The sequence below is a fragment of the Brachyhypopomus gauderio genome, unplaced genomic scaffold, assembly GCF_052324685.1.
Source record: "Brachyhypopomus gauderio isolate BG-103 unplaced genomic scaffold, BGAUD_0.2 sc43, whole genome shotgun sequence".
Classification (NCBI taxonomy): domain Eukaryota; kingdom Metazoa; phylum Chordata; class Actinopteri; order Gymnotiformes; family Hypopomidae; genus Brachyhypopomus; species Brachyhypopomus gauderio.
This window is the reverse complement of record NW_027506869.1, coordinates 528,474-550,885: the sequence shown is the minus strand read 5'-3', so window position 1 is coordinate 550,885 and position 22,412 is coordinate 528,474. Positions and strand designations below refer to the sequence as shown.

General features: G+C 48.8%; 1 protein-coding gene across 4 annotated transcripts in view; it reads right to left on the bottom strand.

Annotated features, from left to right (window-relative positions):
* prkn (parkin RBR E3 ubiquitin protein ligase) overlaps nucleotides 1-22,412 on the bottom strand; it is a 71,588-nt gene that overhangs the window by 32,923 nt on the left and 16,253 nt on the right. For all 4 annotated transcript variants that reach the window (XR_013123078.1, XR_013123077.1, XM_076985645.1 and 1 more), the window contains exons 3-7: nucleotides 17,971-18,190; nucleotides 16,748-16,866; nucleotides 14,085-14,168; nucleotides 13,661-13,776; nucleotides 12,257-12,393 (exon numbers count right to left, since the gene is read on the bottom strand). Coding sequence is in view for 2 of the 4 variants with exons in the window: in XM_076985645.1 (XP_076841760.1) it covers nucleotides 12,257-12,393; nucleotides 13,661-13,776; nucleotides 14,085-14,168; nucleotides 16,748-16,866; nucleotides 17,971-18,190 (676 nt within the window). In the remaining 2 variants the exon portion in view is untranslated. The remainder of the gene's footprint in view (nucleotides 1-12,256; nucleotides 12,394-13,660; nucleotides 13,777-14,084; nucleotides 14,169-16,747; nucleotides 16,867-17,970; nucleotides 18,191-22,412) is intronic.

Sequence of the window (22,412 nt, the reverse complement as noted above, 5' to 3'; positions counted from 1 at the left end):
CAGAGTTTTTAAATGTCAGTTGAATTAGCCCATGTCATTTCCCCTTTTCAATTTTATAACACAATGTACTTGCATATAAAAATAATTTTAAAATCATCTTATATTTCCATCTACTGCAGTTTATGAGAATGGCATCTGGACACTGCAGGCCAAAAGTATGGAAACTAACAGTGATTATCCACACTAAGAATAATTTGACAACTTTAGTATGTTTCAATAAAAACCTCAAACATTTTAAAACATACTAAGACTGGAAAGATTAAGTGGAATGTGCGAAGTACTGTGAGAGCCCACACTCACAGATCCTCTGCCCAGTCGGACTGTTAAGGTAGGGCCCGTTCAGTACAAACCCTAGGTCCCTAGTCCCTAGTCCCTAGTCCCTAGTCCCCAGGATGTTCTTTACACAGAGTGACAGACCTGAAGGATCTGTGCTCTGTTAAAACCATATAAACAAATGAATAACCCCCAACAAATATGTCGCTCACATCCTCTGTCTCACTGCAAGGCTGGCTGGCTGGAGAGGAACACACACACACACACACACACACACACACACACACACACACACACACACACACACACACACACACACACACAGGGATCTACCCTGGTCCCCCTGATAGAAGGAGTCTCTCAGACAGATTGCACGTCAGCCTCTGTCTCTAATGAGGGAACTTAACCTGTTTTGCTTGTTTTTTTTTCTTGTCCAAATTTTCAACCTTCTAATTATCTCCTAATTATCACTTTGATTAAAGTGTGTGCGTTTCTGCAAGTGTGTTTTGGGGTGGGGTCCTTCCTCCCGGCACTGACAGGCAGGATGAGGATTAATGGAGCGACCCCTTCCAATGGACTGATGAAATACTGATGCCACTGGCAAGACAGACTTCACCACAACACACGCACACACACGCACACACACACACACACACACACACACACACACACACACACACACACACACACACACACACACACACACACACACACTATGTGTGAAAGGGAGCCCTTTTAAATTAAGGCTCAAGAAACAACATGACACTTTCCTGGTTAGCAGAAGGTAAAAATGTACTGGCACGAAAAGGAAATCCAAGGATTACACTACCATACAATGACAAATGACTTAAAAAAAAACCTTCTTTTCGCATATATCTCACCCCAGAAACATGTGCTTTACACTACAGTCTGTGCTACGCAGTTCAGCTCTGGTATAGTGGAGCATTCCAAAGTCGAGTGTGGTCCATCGCAGAGGCCTGAAGGATCGAAAGACTTTGATGCAAACACACCTACACCTTCACCCAGACCCACGCCCACACCCTCACTTACACCTACGCACAGTGCACAGAAGGGGGTTCTGACTCAGTGTGGCATTTTCAGGGCGAAAAACACTTAAAGAGTCAAATCTCCCCGCCCCGCATACCAAAGCACTCCACCGGTCCTCATTATGTGCTACTGACGGGCCATTTACCGAACACGGTTTTCGAATTTAGGCACCGAACGGGAAAAATTTGACGCCACAAAGTATCCTACTTCCGTATCGCGTCGTATTTTCAGTGCATTAATGTCAGCCATCCCATCATTCAGTGCTGCCTCGGAGGGGAGCTGTAAATTCATACCTACACAAAACTCGAGCACTTGCCTCTTCTGTGGCGCTGTCAAAAGGCCCATAATACACTGCAGTTAGAGCTTTAGCGTTATTAGCCTATGTGACTGTGCGCACAGCCTATATTCACAGGATACATCTAGGACTGCAGACAGCCATTATTACAGATCTTAGTCACCGTGCGTTTGAGGCCCGCAAACAGCCCATAAACGACGAGGTGGCACACGAGGACGCTGTCTCCGCCTGTGGTTTCCCCTTAAGGAGAGTTGACAGAAAATAGTTTTTCAACAAAGCTAAAATAAATAAATGAATTAATAAAAAACTTCCGCAATTAAAGTCATTCCAGCGGTGATTCAGGGATGTGTGACATTTGGAAGAGCCATTGCTCAAATAACCTCATTGATTTTAAGCATCGCTCATCAGCATGAACCTGAATAGAGATCAATAATCAAATGATTAATAAAATAAAAATTATGAAACCGCTAACATCGCAGGTGTAGTTTTTTGTAAGCTAGTTTGAATGCCCATGTTAGCTTATTTCATATTGCGAGCCAATGAATACTTATCAAGAAGTAATAAAGGTTTGGATAATGAGGTGATTTTAATTTGGTGTAAAAAAAAAAAGAAGAAGGAAAACAATAAAACCTTTCTGAATAAAACCAGAGTAACAGCTTAGCCGAAGGGCAAATAGACTGTTGCTCGGGCAACCTTAGCTCCGCCCTGTGCTCGACCAACCTAACTGATACCTGGCTGAACGGTTCACGGCCTCCGGGACCAGTAGACGAGGAGACGAGAGTGTTGTAAAAAATTAATAAATAAAAATATGCAACTAAATAACTGGAACAAATACAGTAATCCCTCACTTATCGCGGGAGATTCCAGAACCACCCGAAACCAAAAATCCGCGAAGTAGAAACGGTATAAGTATTTATACACTATAGTAAGGCTTTATAAACCCTCCCCACACTTTTACATTACATAAACCTTTCCCATTCCATTAATAACGATTCCCACACTGTTCTGTGCATATGTGCTTGTCCAGTGAGCAACTACTCGTGTTGTGTACAATCTCATGTAGGTGATGCTGGTTCTCGTTTATGAGAGTAAATATGCACTATTTACTGTCATTCCTACTGTTATTATTTATAACATTCCTTTATTGTTAGAATTAATATTTAGAATTTATTTTTATACATTATGAGATTTTCATGTAAAAAATTCATAAAATATATATTTTTTTCCGCCGATCGGATACCGCAGACAACTGGCGAAAAAGCGAAGACCCGCAAATTATTTTTCCCATTTATATCTTATAAAAACGTGCAAAATTGTGAATTCACAAAAGCTGAAGCAATAAGTGGCACGGGATCACTGTAACATAATACATAAAATAAGTATGAACTAACCTACAACGTTTAATATTAAATTAAGAGCAAAATTAAGATAAAAACTTAAATATGCAGTCTAAAAGAAAATGTGAAAGAGTGGCAGCGCAAACATGAATCACGTCCTTAGCAACAGTTCTCTGGGTGGCAGCACGAATATGGATCACAGTGAAAGTACGTTCAGTGAACGAATCAGAGAATGAACGAGAGTCCTCAGTTCAGTGAATGAATCAGAGAGTGAACGAGAGCCCTCAGTTCAGTGAATGAATCGGTGAGTGAACGAGAGCCCTCAGTTCAGTGAATGAATCAGAGAGTGAACAAGAGCCCTCAGTTCAGTGAATGAATCAGAGAGTGAACGAGAGCCCTCAGTTCAGTGAATGAATCGGTGAGTGAACGAGAGCCCTCAGTTCAGTGAGTGAATCAGAGAGTGAACAAGAGCCCTCAGTTCAGTGAATGAATCAGAGAGTGAACGAGAGCCCTCAGTTCAGTGAATGAATCGGTGAGTGAACGAGAGCCCTCAGTTCAGTGAGTGAATCAGAGAGTGAACAAGAGCCCTCAGTTCAGTGAACGAATCAGAGAATGAACGAGAGCCCTCAGTTCAGTGAACGAATCGGTGAGTGAACGAGAGCCCTCAGTTCAGTGAGTGAATCAGAGAGTGAACGAGAGCCCTCAGTTCAGTGAATGAATCAGAGAGTGAACAAGAGCCCTCAGTTCAGTGAATGAATCGGTGAGTGAACGAGAGCCCTCAGTTCAGTGAGTGAATCAGAGAGTGAACAAGAGCCCTCAGTTCAGTGAATGAATCAGAGAGTGAACGAGAGCCCTCAGTTCAGTGAATGAATCGGTGAGTGAACGAGAGCCCTCAGTTCAGTGAGTGAATCAGAGAGTGAACAAGAGCCCTCAGTTCAGTGAATGAATCAGAGAGTGAACGAGAGCCCTCAGTTCAGTGAATGAATCGGTGAGTGAACGAGAGCCCTCAGTTCAGTGAGTGAATCAGAGAGTGAACAAGAGCCCTCAGTTCAGTGAACGAATCAGAGAATGAACGAGAGCCCTCAGTTCAGTGAACGAATCGGTGAGTGAACGAGAGCCCTCAGTTCAGTGAGTGAATCAGAGAGTGAACGAGAGCCCTCAGTTCAGTGAACGAATCAGAGAGTGAACGAGAGTCCTCAGTTCAGTGAACGAATCAGAGAGTGAACGAGAGCCCTCAGTTCAGTGAACGAATCGGTGAGTGAACAAGAGCCCTCAGTTCATGAACAAATCAGAGAGTGAACAAGAGCCCTCAGTTCAGTGAACGAATCAGAGAGTGAACGAGAGCCCTCAGTTCAGTGAACGGATCGGAGAGTGAACGAGAGCCCTCAGTTCAGTGAACGAATCAGAGAGTGAACGAGAGCACTCAGTTCAGTGAACGAATCAGAGAGTGAACGAGAGCCCTCAGTTCAGTGAACGAATCAGAGAGTGAACGAGAGTCCTCAGTTCAGTGAACGAATCAGAGAGTGAACGAGAGTCCTCAGTTCAGTGAATGAATCAGAGAGTGAAAGAGAGCCCTCAGTTCAGTGAATGAATCGGTGAGTGAACAAGAGCCCTCAGTTCATGAACAAATCAGAGAGTGAACGAGAGCTCTCAGTTCAGTGAACGAATCGGTGAGTGAACAAGAGCCCTCAGTTCAGTGAATGATTCAGAGAGTGAACGAGAGCCCTCAGTTCAGTGAACGAATCGGTGAGTGAACGAGAGCCCTCAGTTCAGTGAATGAATCAGAGAGTGAACAAGAGCCCTCAGTTCAGTGAACGAATCAGAGAATGAACGAGAGCCCTCAGTTCAGTGAACGAATCACTGAGCAAGCACAGTTCCCTCGCAATGAATGTCTCCGCCTCCAGATTCGTGGGTGATTCGGTGATTCACAGACTACACAGGAGTTCCCCTGCCAGCCTACACGGTCGCTGCTGAGCTCAACTACTGAACTGAGAAAGTAACGAATCAGCTGAGGAAGTGATTCGATTCAGTTCGTTCACTCAAATGTTTTGTTCATTTGAACGAATCGTTCGCGAATGACACAACACTATCTTTAACTTTGCTTTTTGGCGATTTCCAGAGATTCAGTATGATACAGACTATGGATTGAAATAAGGTACAGAATACGGTATTACCACCTTAAAGAGTGTTTTTAACATTCAGACTGTATGTGTGAGAGTTCCTGACTCCCAACACAAATATGAATAACTCGAAGAATCTTGCTAGGACAAACTTTATCACACATAACCTTTCTGCACACTGTTCAATATCAAGAAGAACACTCTTCCTTTTAAACCAGTCTTGATAAAACTCACAGCAAGTTTAATGTGCAGGTTTTGTACAGACGATTGCGAGACTGAGTGCTTGGTTCATGACAGAGCTTCACAGACCGTGAAGTCTAAAGTCTTCCTGTGCACTGAGTCACTGATGAGCTGAACTGCCAAAGCTTGTCCAGATCTCTGGTTCAAGAGACCTCCCACTTCCACCCATGCCTCTGCCCCTGCCTTTGAACACAGCCTACAATTCTCTTTTATATGTTTCCTTGAGCATTTGTGTGGATATGTTCCAAAAACGGCTCGTTTTTACACTACCATTTTCCAACCTCTCTTTACCCCATGAAATTACAACCACTTCTGTTACTGTTCCTTTAAGATGGAACTGAGGTAAATGAGCTATGTTTTGATTGGCTGCTCTTTATTGCTCATTCTAAAGAGCTGAACCATGCAGGAGAGCAGCAATGTAAGTGGGTGGAGATTAACAGCTGTAGACTAAATAGGCAGAGATATGTAAATGAGTTTTTATGTGAAAAAAACTGTGCTTTTCTTATTTATCTAGTTTATTTAGAATTGGCACTTGTGTTATGTAGCATAGGCATTATGGTAATGAACATGTGCTTCATGTGAACAAGTGTTTCTTCATATACATATATGAATACATACACCTTCACACACACTCAAAAAATAATACATTCATATATTGGGGGTGGTGGGTCTTTTGCAGCTTATATATATATATATATATATATATATATATATATATATATATATATATATATATATATATATATATATATATATATATATATATATATCCATATAGGATTTAATAATATTATATTATTAAAAGGCTTCCATAGCAGTCGTCATGTGCAGGAACTTTGGCCCCAGAAGCCCCTGGCAACACTGCCCCAACCCGGCACCACTCAGAATGAATGAACGCTCCAATTACACAACAAATTAGCCTCGGTCTCATGTGCTATGTGCCTTTATTACCAGCGCTGGGTCTGAAGGAGCTGAGGTCCAGTCAGAGATCCGCCAGAACTCGGACTCGGATCCCCGTTATGAACCATGGTCCTCCTCACAGTACATTTCTACCACCATTGATCTCCGCCAATCAGTGTGACACAGAGCCCACCAGCTCAACCCTAGTCCAACAGAGCCATAAGTCACTGCAAATCCACTTGTCCCGGGCAGTCATCACTCTGGCCTTTAGCAGACACGCACACACACACACACACACACACACACACACACACACACACACACACACACACACACACACACACACACACACACACACACACACGTGCAGATCGGCTCCCTCAGCCACCTACGGTCGACATCTGGAGTGTTACACGGATGCCTGCTTTGTTATTCTGATGTTTCGACTTGGACCCGCCCCTGTTGAAAGAACCCACTGCCAGTGTCTTGGTATGAGGCCTCTACATACTCAATGGTGTGTGTGTGTGTGTGTGTGTGTGTGTGTGTGTGTGTGTGTGTGTATGACCACTGTATGACCATCAGTGTGTGAATGAATCACCCCCAGGCGGATGAAGGGTGGGAGTGGCCAAGGTCCAACGGTTTCTCCCCTCAGCCAATGGGAACAGGAAGTGCTTCTTTCTTTTCTTTTTTTTTGTATTTTATAATTTAAGGTCGTGGCTGGCACTCTGAAATCGTGCTCACTTTATCACTTCATACATAAAACTAAAAGAACACGTGCCCTGCTGTGGCAAGGCGGGTCTTTGAGCTGCCGGCGGTTCAAAGTCTTCGGGCCCCGCCGAGGGCCCTGGACGTGGCCGGCCGCGTGCGCGAGGGGGCCAGGGAGCGGGCGGGGCCTCTCTGTTGAATTCTGCAGCTCGCTGCTGTCCAGGGGAAAAGCGAAGAGTCTTCAGAGCCGAAGTGTAACCTTTGCCATCTCCACAAAGCCGTGTCTGGGGACTGCTGCAGCCGAGCCTGTTTCAGACATCTGCTTCAAAGCCGGAGAGTCCTCTCATCCCACAGTGAGGTGGCTAGCCCAGATCCCCAGCCCTGCTAATGAGAAAGGCATCCACACCACGATATGGACTCCACCAGTCTCCTGCTCTGCGTTCGCCTAAAAGCCCAAAGGCTCGGCTCTCTGGACATACAGCCATCACCCACTTCTGAGCCCCTCATACATTCCTCTGTGCGCCATTTCCTGCACCCCGTGGGCCATGATGTGCAGAGAGTTTGGGCCTGCGTCTCTCCATCAAAGTGCCATCTCCGCTCACCGGGGGCGGCAGGCGTGAAGCTCGCGTTCATGAGAGCGCTCTGGAGGGGTGTGGCTTCCACAAGACCCACACCCTCCCTCTCTGTCACCATCTACAGAGCAAAGCTTCTGCTGGCTGCGAAACAAACGCCCCCTGAATGTCATCCCAGACACCTTAATGCAAAAACACCAACATGCAGACCTTAACCCACACCCACACATGCACACTTCTCGCACAATGCCAGCCACTGTGGCCCCACCCACCACGTTTCACCAAGGTGAGCTCATCTTACAGAGGTGTGCACCTGGCTCTCTGTACACAGCACGAGGCTGGATCCTGGTGTGCTAATTCGGCCCCTGTGCGACACACACACCTGCTCAATTTCTCCGTGATCCATGATCTCATCAACTGTCTCTCTTTACTGGCTCTCGTGATTGCATCTTGAAAGAGTCTATTAGGATTCAGGGATAAACAGTAATAGCTGAATTTACTGAAATTTCTGTACCCACCTTTTCACAGAAGAGTACACCTAGCACACATACAAGAATTAAAGTAAAATAAACATCCTTTTAGTATTGGTAATGTACACTAGACAGATCCTGAGAGGAATACTAATAAAACACACACAAACACACACACAATTCTCCCAGCACTATTCACATCCAGCAGTAGTGTGGTTTATTTACACACAGAAATATAGGTCTTCTCAGGAGTATAAAAATTATGTCTCAAAACCAAATGCATATGACTATAATTGTGCTAATCTCTAATCAAGCCTAATCAAGTCCTTCACGATGATGCACTAACCCAGACTGCCACAAGTGTTTCCTGCCATCTCCAGGACAGCATTTTAGTGGCATCTCCAGTAGGGTCAGTGGGACAAGATGAGTCCTTTTGTGCTTAAGTCGACCGACAGCCGAGCGTACAACAGATCAGGACGTGTGCCATTGACCGAAACCATAGCAGTGTAACTCAAATAAATGAGACAACGTGTTAGTTTTTCCCTGTTAAGATGCAACACCAATGTAAAGACCAAATATGTGACTAACTTCATTTAAACCGAGATGGAGCACTGATTCAACTTACCCCCAAAGATCTTGGTCAGTTTTGCCCACAGCCGCCATTTTGACAACAGTGCTACCTAGCAACCCATGGCTAGACTTCTGCTAATTCAACCGCAACTTTTAACACAACGGTAGTTCATCAACTACCATTCTTAAAGTAACATTAGAAGTGAGATGAGAAACAAATGAATTAAACTTTGACAGGCAAAAAATCTTTTTTGTGAAAAAATATGCCTGCCACTTCATCCATGTTGTTCTTCTTTCCACAGAAAGAGGGAAGTGGAGAACACAAACTAAATTTAGAGATGGAGGAAATGGTGGATGTGTGTCCTGGGCCAGGCTGGGGGTCAACTCCCCCTGACCCTGCTCTCCCCTACATCACTGTGGCGCTACAGCAGCTGCCGGCAGCCAGAGTTATTGAGGGATGTTCAGGCCAGAGCACATGTCAGGGTGGCCCTAGCAGGGGGCACACCGCTAGCGGCACACTGCTTCCACTTCATACAGCCCAGCCAGCCAAAGGTCCAATCAGGCCCCTTAACGTTCAACTCCGCCTACCGGCCGCATGATAAGGCAGTCACCACGGCAACGTACACCTGGATGGTCTGAGTCATGTTCACAAACAGAGAAAGACCAGCTTACTGGGGTGTGTGTGTGTGTGTGTGTGTGTGTGTTCTGTGGTGCTTTGGATGTGGAATGATGAGCCAGTAAAGATTACAACAAACTAGTAGCAACACAGCTAGACTCACACAGTGTGGAAAACACTTGCCAAACCAACAGCCTCAGAGAGAGAAAGAGAGAGAGAGAGAGAGAAGACAGAGAGAGAGACAAAGAAAGAGAGATATTGAGAGAGAAGAGAGAATTCAGGAAGAGAGAGAAAAAAGGGAGAGAGAGAGAGAGAGAAAGAAAGAGAGATATTGAGAGACAAGAGAGAATTCAGGAAGAGAGAGAAAAAAGGGAGAGACAGGAGACGAGGAGAGAGATTGAGAGGAGAGAAGAGAGAGAATTCAGAGGGATAGGAGAGAGAAAGAGAGAGCGAGAGAGAAGGAGGAAGGTAGAGAGGAGAGAGGAGAGACCTCTGCTTCACATCCCGGCTCCTCACAGCATCACAGCACTAAGCACTTTTTACATTTAAACAGCAGAACAACTGTCTCCTTCAGTTAAGATCCTAACACTGCAATCATCTGGACCATATTTAAGAAAATGTGGGGAGGAAGAGTGTAGTTATCTACTAATGTAGTTATCAATTCTGGATGTTTCTAATTAATCAACTAATGTAATTATTGTCAAATCTACAGTATGTTTCCAATTAATCAACTAATGTAATTATTGTCAATTCTACAGTATGTTTCCAATTAATCAATTAATGTAATTACTGTCAATTCTACAGTATGTTTCCAATTAATCAACTAATGTAATTATTGTCAATTCTACAGTATGTTTCCAATTAATCAACTAATGTAATTATTGTCAATTCCTCAGTATGTTTCCAATTAATCAACTAATGTAATTATTGTCAATTCTACAGTATGCTTCCAATTAATCAACTAATGTAATTATTGTCAATTCTACAGTATGCTTTTTTTTCTAAAGCATTTTGCTCCTCTGGCAAGTTGTGTCACACTATCTGCATGCAAATGACAGAATTAAGACAGATATGTAAATAATGTGATAAGGCAGTTAATAAAACTGCAGGAAGATCACTACCTGGACGGTAGGAGATCCTTAGAAAAGCAAGAGATCAAGGGGAGAGAGAGAGGGATGAAGGGAGAGAAAGATGGAGGGAGAGAGAGATGGAGAAAGGCCTCACGCTCACAACACAGCCAACAGCCACGACCTCTCGGCTCACGAACCACCCAACGTACGAGTCCAAGACGAGCGCAGCTGCGACCAGTAACAGGATCTAGCTGTCGCTTCAAACGGTCGGCCGTGACAGGACGCCTGTACTTCTCAGAGTGCCGACGGGCCGAAACACTCGAAGGAAACGCGCGGGCGGCAGAAGCGTGTGTGTGTGAGGCGGCGCTCGCGCGCGTGTGAGGCGGGGCGTCTTCATTTTTGAAGACGGCGTGTAATAAATCGGTGCGTTAAAGCTCATTTCAAAAGAAGGTTTCGCCTTTTCCTCTTCCCCTGTCTCGCAGCTGCTGTATTTCCTGGGAGAGCAGGGTCTCGGGCGGTGGCAGGTCTGTTTATCAGGGCCAGGCGATCTGTATTTCAAATTCAGCAGACACCACCGGCTCTTTTCATCCCTGCCTTTTGGATCAGCGCTTTGGTCTGGACTGTTAAAAGTTGTTTAAAAGTGGGAATGGCATTTGGGGCTGAAGTCTGACCTTTTGCCACAATCTCCCTTCCGCAGACGCGCAAACAGTGATAGATGGCCTCAAATGAGCGACAACGAATGCTCTCTGGTTTGACACACACACACACACACACACACACACACACACACACACATGAGCGCAAGCACAAATGATCAAAACCGCAGGGCACGTGAGAGCAGTCGCCATCGCAAGTTGTGACACAAAAACCCTGCGCGGCTTAAATCGACGTCTCAGAGTCAAAGCCGAACAATGTCAAAGCCGGAGAGATGAAAATGAGCTGGAGAGATGGCACAGAGACGGGGGGGTTAGGACACAGCAGGACACAATAAGACACAGCAGGACACAGTAGGACACAGTAAGACACGGTGGGGCACGGCAGGACACAGACATCAGCGCATTAGACGAAGAGAAGGAGTAGAAAGAAAACAAAGAATACTGGCAACGGAAAAATTGTACATGCGTATGTGTGTAAGAAGGAGAGAGAGAGCAAGTGTACACATGATGTAAACATGAGAGCGCAAGACAATAAGCAGAAGAAAGAAAGGGGGAAAGAGTGAGAGAAAAGGAGAGAAAAAGACAGGGAGACATGGAGGGAGGGAGAGAGAGAGAGAGAGAGAGAGAGGATGCTCTAACTCAGGGGTGCCCACTGTTTTCAGCTTGCGAGCTACTTATAAGATGACCCAGTCAGATAGATCTACCGGGGTGGCGGCGAACATAATATGTTGAGCGGGGGGGGGGGGGGGGGGTGGCGAACGTAATTTGTTGAGTGGATTGCAGATTGGCTGCCGTGAATGTCAATCAAAATACAACCGTCAGTGCAGATGTGCGATTCATCTACTACTATTTTATGTGACGCGATCTACGCACATTCCTTCGCGATCGACCGACAGTTCCTTCGCGATCGACCGGGTCGATCGCGATCGACGTAATGAGCACCCCTGCTCTAACTGATAGCAGGTCAGTGTCTCTCCCTGGAGCCCCATTAAAGGGTGGCAGTAACGGATGTGGTGGGCAGACAGGAGCACACTGATAGGCCACACAGTGTGTGTGTGTGTGTGTGTGTGTGTGTGTGTGTGTGTGTGTGTGTGTGTGTGTGTGTGTGTGTGTGTGTGTGTGTGTGTGTGTGTGTGTGTGTGTGTGTGTGTGCGTGCGTGCGTGTGTGTGTGTGTGAGTGCATGAATACAACACCCTGATAGCATCTCCCCCTCACTGCAGTCACTAACACACCACCATCAATCAGTGCCAAACACATCCAGCAGCGCACACACACACACGCTCGCGCACACACACACACACACACACACACACACACACACACACACACACACACACACACACAGGCCCATTCATGCCCCTGGAGACAGCCGGGACGTGCCTACCTGCGCAGGGCAGCGAGTAGCCCACGGCGGGGTCGTGGATGAACTGCCTCTCGTTGAGTCTGGTCACACAGTACAGGTGGAAACAGTCCAGACAGATTACATGACGCTCCACACACTGAGACACCAGAACCGGACTCCTGCAGGACACAGAGCAGCGCACGCTAGGCGCATGGGTGTCTGTGTGTGTGTGTGTGTGTGTGTGTGTGTGTGTGTGTGTGTGTGTGTGTGTGTGTGTGAATGCTTGCTAGGTGTTGTCTCTCCTACGGCGGCTTGAAGACAGATGAGTCTCTAGGGGAGAAGGCCGTGTTGGGGCAGAGCGAGACAGTAGCGGGAGACGGGGTGATCTCATTTAGATACCAGCCACACGGAGAGCAGCGCACAGGGGTGTGAACGTGGGAACTAGAACCACCAGGAGCCCAGGAAGGGAGTCATTACTCAGAGAGGTCATATCTGTCCTGGTGATGTCTCTCTCTCTCCCTCTCTCTCTCTCACTCTCTCTCTCCCTCTCTCCCTCTCTCTCTCTCCCTCTCCCTCTCTCTCTCCCTCTCTCTCTCTCCCTCTCCCTCTCTCTCTCCCTCTCCCTCTCCCTCTCTCTCTCCCTCTCTCCCTCTCCCTCTCTCTCTCTCTCTCTCTCTCTCTGATTTGCGCTCACTTCCCGTTGCCAATCAGGACCTATAGCCGGTGTTCCCAAATGGCCCTCATATTCTGAAAGAGCGTGCCACGCCCTCGCGAGCCGAGCCTCGTCACTAACCTCCTGCAATCTTGTGCTCGCACACCCCCCCCCCCACGCCATCCGTCCTCTCGACGGGGCGCCCCGCGCCACGGTGAGCCGACCTCGCCGACCTCTCTCCTGTCAGGGCCCCGAGAGCGCGGCCGTGTCCTTTCTTCTGACCTTCTCGATGAACCCGCCGCCTCTCAGATGAGGAGGAGGAGGAGGAGGAGGAGGAAGGCTGGACGTAAAGGACAGAGGCAAAACAATGGGCCACTCAGGAGGGTAATTGCCACGCCACTTCAATCAGCCCTTGATTTGAATGGTGGCCGGTGGTGATTGGGCTCCATTGTGCTGCTGCTCGCGCTCACCCGCGGGGGAGGGGCGCCGTGGCCCTCTGAGAGTCCCCACACACCACAGCCAGGCTGGTGATTGTATGGGTCTGCACAGCGGGGAGGTGAAGTCGTCCCCCCCCCCCCAACACACACACCGGTCCCTTCGGTCAGGTGGTACGTACTCCGTTCCTGAGCTGCTGTCTCCATGCGAGTGAGCTACGAAGGTCGCGGGAACCACGGGCGGTGTCAAACGGGACACGCTCGGCCAGCTGAAATCGCTGACCACTGGCTGGGCGCCCCCTAGCTTGTGACCGTGGTACTACCGAGTCAACCTTCACGGGCAGAACGAGAGATACTCACAGGACGTCGGTGCAGGCGATGCAGGGCACGTGTCTCACGTTGGCCATGATCAGGTCCAGCGCTACCGACGTGTCCTCGTCACACGTGGGGTGGACGGCACACTTAAAATAAAACTCCTACACACACACACACACACACACACACACACACACACACACACACACACACACACACACACACACACACACACACACACTCACACACACACACACACTCACACACACACACACACACACTCACACACACACACACACACACACACACTCACACACACACACACACACACACACTCACACACACACACACACACACTCACACACACACACACACACACACACACACTCACACACACACACACACGTTTTCGTGAGGCCGACACGCTTCCATGCGGATGCTGATGGTGGGCGTGGCCCTGTTCTCTTACCGCCACACGGCCCTCGCAGCCCCGTGCCTGGCACACGCCGTGGATCCTTCCCTGGACGAGGACATCATCCCAGCACGACGGCCCCTGCCACCAGAGAAGAAGAGGGGTCACCTCGGGTCAACCTTCAAATCCGGCCACTAGCCCCTTCTACGACTGAAATCACACCGCACGACGTTAGGGCACGACGTTAGGGCACGACGTTAGGGCACGACGTTAGGACACGACGTTAGGGCACGACGTTAGGGCACGACGTCCTGTCCTGCCGTGCAGTAATGGTGAGTGTGTCCTGAAGTAACCTGCTGCTCCCCGGCACGTATAGGTGTGTGTGTATCAGACGAGGGAGCAACATGGGAACGACAATTTGAGGTTTTCTGAGAACTCAGAAACAAAATCAGTCCCATAAGTCTGGTTCTTCTACGTGTTCTTCCTCCTTCAGTCAGATTAAGACACTCCATCTATCCATTCTTATTTTGGGACCTTCCATCCACCAACAACCCCCCACCCTCATCACCCCCAACACCACCACCACCACCACCACCACCTCCAGCACCACCACCCTCCCCCACCTGCCCGTCCCTGACCAAGTCAGGTCTGATTAGCATAAGCATTTAAACATTCTGACAGGGGCCTTAATAAGCCAGAGAAAAGGTTAAGAAAATCATTACTCCCCCCAGCGGATGGGGGGATGACGGAGGGATGGAGGGGGAGATGGAGGGATGGGGAGAGGGAGGGGCAGAAAGGATGGAGGCAGCGTGCCGTGCCGGTGGGGCCTGGAGATTACACAAAGACACCTGCTAAGAGACGGTGAGGAAAGGTCACGCAGACCTGCGGCGTATCGGCTCAAAACACACGCGCGCATGTACCCGCACACACACGCGCGCACGTGCGCACCCCCACGCACAAGCACGCACACGTCCACACACACACACACGGGCGCCTCCGTGTGAATGTTAATGATTAATGAGAAAAGTGCCAATGAATTATTCACCAACACTCCTTCTCCATTGTTCAGATTAGTCTCTCCTTTCCACCATCGCAGTCCCCCCCCCCCCCCCCCCCCCCCCCCCCCCCGACAGCGAGGAATCAACATCACAACCCCACAAAGCCTTAATTACATTATTGTTGAACAAACAGCGCTCTGTCTCGGAGCCAGGTGCTTGGACCGAACGGGGAGTTCGCCGTGGAGCGACGGTTCCCAGCACGGTGCGTGTTTATTGGTCAGTCGAGGGCTTGTGCACGCCACGCTCAATTACGGGCACTTTGAGTCAATGAAAACAGCGACGGCAAACACACACGCGCGCACACGGAATCACGCTCACTCCCACAAGGACAAACAAAAGTCAGACATCGAAACTCTAACACAGGGTTTCAGGACAATGCTGCAGAGGGTTCTGTGCAAAGAGGTGGAAATCATAAATACAGCCAGGCACTTAAAAGACCCGAATCCACATAACACTAAATGACACCATAAAACAATATAACTACCAATATCTGTGCTCATGCAGACACATTATTCTATGTTTGTCTAGTAGACGAGAAGAGCAGCATTAAATGTGAATTCTCCCTTTAGCTGCCCACCACGGAATGAAGAGTCCTAATGGGTGTTGTGCCCAGGGTGTTCCGGGTGCCACCCGGGCGCAACTCCGATTCCTCACACCGACAAGTGACTCAAAAGCAGCACGGGTTCCTTCCTGGACTCGACACAGAAGTCAGGTGCTAAAACTTCCTGGCAAAAACGTCTGGAATCTTCTCACCCAGAGCCAGAACTCACAGATGGAAGACGGGGAGACGTTGGCACGGTGGGCGTTTGGTCCGGCAGCGACAGAAGCTCTGCGGCCGACTCTCCAGAAGAGAACAACGGCTCCTCCGTGCTCCTCCTCGTCCTTCTGGACACTTTTGTCTCAGCTTCTCTCCCCGACAGACGATGGGAAAATTCTGCGGACGCACCGAGGCGTGGACGAGGATGACCGACCGCGTGCCTACGAGGGTTCTCAACGCCAGCTTCAGAGACTGGCACGGGAGAGCGGGCGACGCTGGCACACGGGCAGCAGGAAAGCCACGTCCTGCCCCTGGTGACCACCTCCTGCCCCCGACGACCACCTCCTGCCCCTGGTGACTACCTCCTGCCCCTGGTGACCACCTCCTGCCCCTGACGACCACCTCCTGCCCCTGACGACCACCTCCTGCCCCTGGTGACCACCTCCTGCCCCCGACGACCACCTCCTGCCCCCGACGACTGCTTCGAGTGGCCCCATGCAGACCAGTAGATAATGGCAACAGACAATTCTAGACAAAAACACACAGGCATGCACTCCCATGGACACACACACATACACACACACACAAACACACACACACACACACACACACACACACACGTGTCTGCACATGTCATGCTCACGGTCCATGGTTGTTAGTCATTCAGCTGACCTTGAGCAACAGAGAAAATGCTTCAAACAAAACGTCCCTTAGGTCTTAGCAATAGGGAATGACTCATGGCAGAAATGGTGAGGAACAAGAGGAACTATCTCTGTCTATAAGCTTAGTTTTACTTTAACCGGCCAACGCCACGGAACACACGTCCTTTTGACACGTTCCTCGCTGGTGTTGTTTGAGAGAGGACGGTGGTGGTGGTCTCGGGGTCAGACGGTTCCAGCACGTACCCGGCTGAGCGTGAGCGTTCCTTGCCTGCAGGTTCTGCAGCGAACACGGAGCTTGCCGGGTTGAACGGCCCTGCACACCGTCTTGCAGTACACGTAGAAACTGCTGTGGGGCTTGAGATCTGCAGGAACAACCACAAAGAGCAAAAGCCAGAAGCATCAGCACAGCTCCGTGCACAACCATTGGTCAGCGCTGTCTAATCCCGCCCAGTTACACCGCGCATAGGGCCCAAGCCATTCCGGCCAATCAGACGCATGAACTGCAACAGGTCAGGTGCTACATCAGACATCTATGAGCTTTGGTGAAATCCCCACGGGACACTGTTTGACGTGTGTCACTTTGCGCCGCTCGGTCACTGGCGACATCCATCAGCACTAGGGGAGCAGGACATTGTGTGGCTAGACGACGGCGGGACGGGGAAAACAGGACAGAGACAAGGTGGGTCGTGCTAGAGCCAGACGGGAGAGCCAGACGCAAGTCCGGGACAAAAGAACCACAGATCCAATTAAGCGAGAGAAAATGCAACTGGACATCCTTGTGGCAAAGGATTTAGTAAAGAGAGGACGTGAGTCGTATGTGTGCTCTTCATTTTCCTAACACATACACACACACCCACACACACACTCACACACACACACACCCCTTTTAAGCAGAATTCTCATTAGAGCTAAAAGCATGGGCCGAAGGAGAGGGGTGGAATACCTTGACACGATTCTCAATAAATCTAGCAGAGTGGGTTTTATAAGGCGGGCCTCGTCAAATTTATGATTTCTGTGCGAGAGCGCTCCATTATGCTAATGCTTTTAAAGCGAGGAGGGTTAGGTAAAGGATGGGCGGGGCAGTGTGGGCGGGGCCAGGGGGCAAGGACAAACAGAGGGCGGGAGCCACTAATAGAGACCATGATGAGGACGGGGTCGATGTTTTCATGTTTTAACTCACAGAAATATGCACATTGGGAGGAGTTTTACTTTCCCCCTGCATGGTTCAGTACGTAGGGAGACTGTTCAGTACGTAGGGAGACTGTTCAGTACGTAGGGAGACTGTTCAGTACGTAGGGAAACTGTTCAGTATGGAAGCTATCAGGGAAGTAGAGAAGCTGCCCGGCATGTAGGGATCTGACCTGGAAACACAGTACCTGCTAGCTCAGATTTGTAGTCAAAAGTCTCCCATGTGCTTCTACACCCACACACACACACACACACACACACACACACACACACAGTACCTGTTTGCATGGGCACGTCCTCCGCATCCGGGACATCGGCCTCCAGGACGACGGCCAGACCGGTGGAGGTGGCGGGCAGGCGGGAGGCGCTGAGGTCCAGTCGGGTCAGGCTGCCCATGCCACCGACCAGCCTACGCTGCAGTACCAGCTCGGAGAGGCGGGCGGGGGTGGGTGGAGGCAGCACCACGTGCACCGTGCTCCGCTCCGACAGATCGCAAGCCTGTCGGGACAGAAGACCAGCCTGCCTGTCATTATCTTCAAACCGGTACCAACCGGCACTCACCAGCCTCTTGCAGCAGTGCGCCGACACAGACCGCCACGCTCTGATCTGCCCTGAAGCCAAAAGCGTCCTGAAACAACACATGGATGCTCGCCGCCGTCTCGAGGATCCCTCTACGCACACGTAAGGCGGGCCGGCAGGGTTAAGCGTGCGAAAAAGGGACGGCAGATTAACCTGCGCCGGCACGTAAAATCATAATTTTTGACAAGATAGATGAAAGACTTACAATTTGTAATCTCCCTGGCAATGACATTCATCTTCCTGCTAGTGTACTGCAGTGTGAAAGGGCGGCTCTCCCGCACGGCACACCGGCGCCTGGTCTTACCGCTCCACCATATGTTGGAGGGTCGGGAAGCATCAGATGTGACTGTCTCAATTACAAAGAAGGCAGTTCGTATTTGCGCGGCTAATCCAACTAGCGGGTACGCCTCACGCTGCTGGGATTACGGCTGAAAGGAACGAACATGGCACCCAGCGCCTCGCCCTGTCACAAAAAAAACCGCCAGAGTAGGGTAAAGGGAAAGATTTGCAAAGGACAAAAACAGCGTTGGGTGCCAAGGACGCTGAACGATTTCCCAACATCCCACCATCGGGAGGCGTTATCTATCCTACGAACTTTATCAAGCTCTATCTATTTAGAACTCTTATTCTTATATATTAACGGTAGTCCATCCTTCCCTTGGAGATGTATTTTCCACTGCACGACTGTTTGGTTTTGTTGTTCTGTAGCTTGTATTTGCTTTACGTCTTAATATCATCTCATCTCAAACATCTCCCTCCGTGAACCCCCACTTGACAGGCCAGACACGTGGAGGCAAAAACCATCTACAGAACCGATTTGATCGTGTTCATTTTCCCTGAGAGACAGCAAGCACCGACTGCTCTTGGTATGGTCTTAATGAAGTCCTCGTTCGTGGAGTAAAGTAGCTAAGTAGCTGTTCAGAGCTGCTGTTCAGAGTTTCATCGCATAAAGGTGAGTTCTAACACACCTGGGACCAACTGCAGCTGCTGGGCCAAAATGGAGGAACTACGGGAGCTAATTTTAGAGCCCTCAGGAGAAATGAATAATGAATATATGGAAATTAGCATCGATTATATACTGATGGCTAGCTGCAACGACAGAGCATCATCTGAAAAGCCTGGACATGGTAGATATGGGAAATTTTAATGGTCAATAGTACCTTATAGTTCTATGACAGCACTTTTTGGCATAACTTTTATAATCAATGACAAGACAGTGTCAGCAAACTGACCCTTCTGATTGAAAGAGCACAATGACAGCTCTTAGTTCACAAGAATGGATTAGCCGTCATGCTAATCGATGCTCCTGTGTCAGAGAAATAACATTTGTGTAGCTCTGAATTTGCCTCACCATGGAACATCACAGACTTCAATTTCTGCTGTGACGGCAAGGCTATATTAAAGTTAATACTTCACATTCTCCCTGATTCAAAAGAAATAAACATATACCTCAACAGACAAAATCATGCAGTCAAAACAATTCTGTCAAATACATATTTACAATGCTGCAAAATGAAACCTAAATCAAAGACAAATAAATAACACCAAACACCACTAAAAAGAAGTAAACACCACAGCAAAAGCATGTGTGTAGGCGACTGAGGCTCAGTGAGCGTTTACAAAACAAAACAAACAGCAAAAAAAAGAAGAAGAAAGAGGAATCAGCGAAACGTGACACTTGCTCAGCGAGTTTACCGGCGCAAGGACCCACGTGGCAAGACCGACGTGGCAGGCTGGGCGAGCCCGTCTCGCGTCCGCGTGACCTTTACCAATTACGAGGCGCTCTTTGGAGAGCCTGCTCAACAAGTCGGTGTTTTAAAGACAGGGACGCGGCGCATTAGTGGCGGCTTGGATCTCTGGAGCCGCGTGGCGGGCGGAATTTCAATTTCAAGAGTGAGAAGACAATCAATGGATTCTCCGTTCAGAATTCACAAGCAGCCTGGGGAGATTCCCCACCAATTTACCAAGGTCGTCCAGGGTTAAAGCTATGCCCCACACGTCAGGCCGCACGAAAATATTTGCCTTTGTGCTGTCGGGACATGACGCTACGCTACATGTGTGCGGAGTGCAATGAGGTTTGAACATTAGCCCTTTTCGGAGCAGCGTTTTTATTCATGAAGGACAGCCATGCTGACAACCAGTAACACAGACGTCAACCTCTAGAGGCCGCGACCATTAGATTCATTTTCTATTCTTTCAAACAGTATAAATTCACCGCCTCTGTTTATTTTTGCTTTGGTAGTTTTATCCTTGAAAATCATTAGCATCAACTGCTGTTTATTCGGTTTTGTATTTCTCTACCATGCACGATTCCATTAGTAATCAAACTAATTGTTTCATAAAGTGTATTTACAAAAGATAAACACTAAAACAGCCTCTTTCATACATTGTTTTCTCATGTGGAGTTGCAGTATTGAAGTATGGTGAAACCATAATCATAGCCATGATCATAACTGAAAAACCGCGTGCGGGGGGTATTGTATATAGGGGCTTTGAATTTGATAGTTACGCTAGTTCTCCAGCACGTGTAGCACCTGAACCCCATTAGCACCTGAACCCCATTTGAGCAATGACGCCAAAACAAACCTTGCCACCCTGAGCCTCGACAAACACCATTAGTCAACTTTGGCACCGGGCCGCACAACACCACGCCAGAACAGGCCGGGGAGAGCGGCCAGACCTGCTGTGGCGTCTTCGAAAGATGACAGCAGAAAGCAGGTGGCTCCGGAGCACGGGGCCAAGCCGAGACAGACGCGGACGTCGCCCGAGCACCTACAGCCAGGGGCCGGACGGCTGGCTTGGAGGCGGACAGACGGCGGGGGGCGAAGCCGGGCTAAAGCGGGGCAAAGCTGACAACATGGCGGGGGGCCCCCGGCTGCCACCACGGAGCACGAGAGCGGGGGTCCGGGGATGGCGGAGGTTCCCTCAGATCTGAGCGTAAGGGGGCCGAGAATGGCTAAGACATGACGAGTGGCACAAAGATATTGTTTCTGAACGGGCTCCAACATTACAGCAGAGGGAATACGAGAAGGGGGGAACTGAAACAGTACGAGATGCAATGAGAGGAAAACGAGAGAAAGGTGAAGAGAGCTAACCTTCTAAAGAGGGAGAGATGGGGCAGGCGGTGAAGAATTGAGAGATGAAGACAAAGATGAACAGGAAGGATGGAGAAAGAGAGACATAGAGGGATGGACAGAGGGAAAATGGCTGCAACGCAGAGATGGATGAGACGAACATTGATGAGAGAGGGAGAAAAAAGAGAGAGAGGGGGAAGAATCGGCCCTCCTCAGGGATAGTGGAGCTAATAGAGCGCATTATAGCAAATGCTTCTCTCGTCACTACAAATGTCAGACTGCGAGTCCCACGGCACAAACAGATAAACAGGAGAAGCAGAATGAGCCTGAAGCTACACACACGCATGTTCCTGAGACACTCCGGGACCAACCGTGAGGTGCCTCACAACGCTCGGCAAGACATCCCCTCCCCCACACCTGTTTTTACTTCACAACACAATCAGCCTGCAGTAATTTGACTGGACCGTTTTGGGAGACCCCAGTTGTCCAAGTTATTAAATGCTAATTATAAGGAAATAGAACTATCCGTTACAAAGGGAACACACTCAAAAGCCACAGGACAGATGCACAGCAGATTTCCAGACATGTTTAATCGCCCTGTTTCTGTAGCCATATGGTAACTTGCTGTAACAGAATTGGTAGCTATTAGCAATTCCAAAGTCGACCGTTAACGGGTATTAAAAACGAGTATTAGAAACCTAGAAATTTTGCGCGTCTTTTTGAACCGGAAATTGCGCCGCCCTCATGGACGCGCCGATTATAACCGAATCAGTGGCAATGAGGCGATACAGGACCCGGCTAGCGCAGGTGAGGTGAGCACATGGCACATTAAGCATGCGTTGATTACAGCGTCACAGTGCGAGAATCACACTACTTTAACACGAGCAGCTTGACACCTGGTGCTACTGCTACGCTAATAAGCCATTAGCTTCTCTACTCGCCAACACTTCTTCAGCGCATCACACACGCACGCACGCACGCACGCACCTCCAAACTCTTTAATTACTGAAAGCTTTATCTGAGCACTGCTATATTCACTGAACAATGAAGCCAATGGAAATATGAAT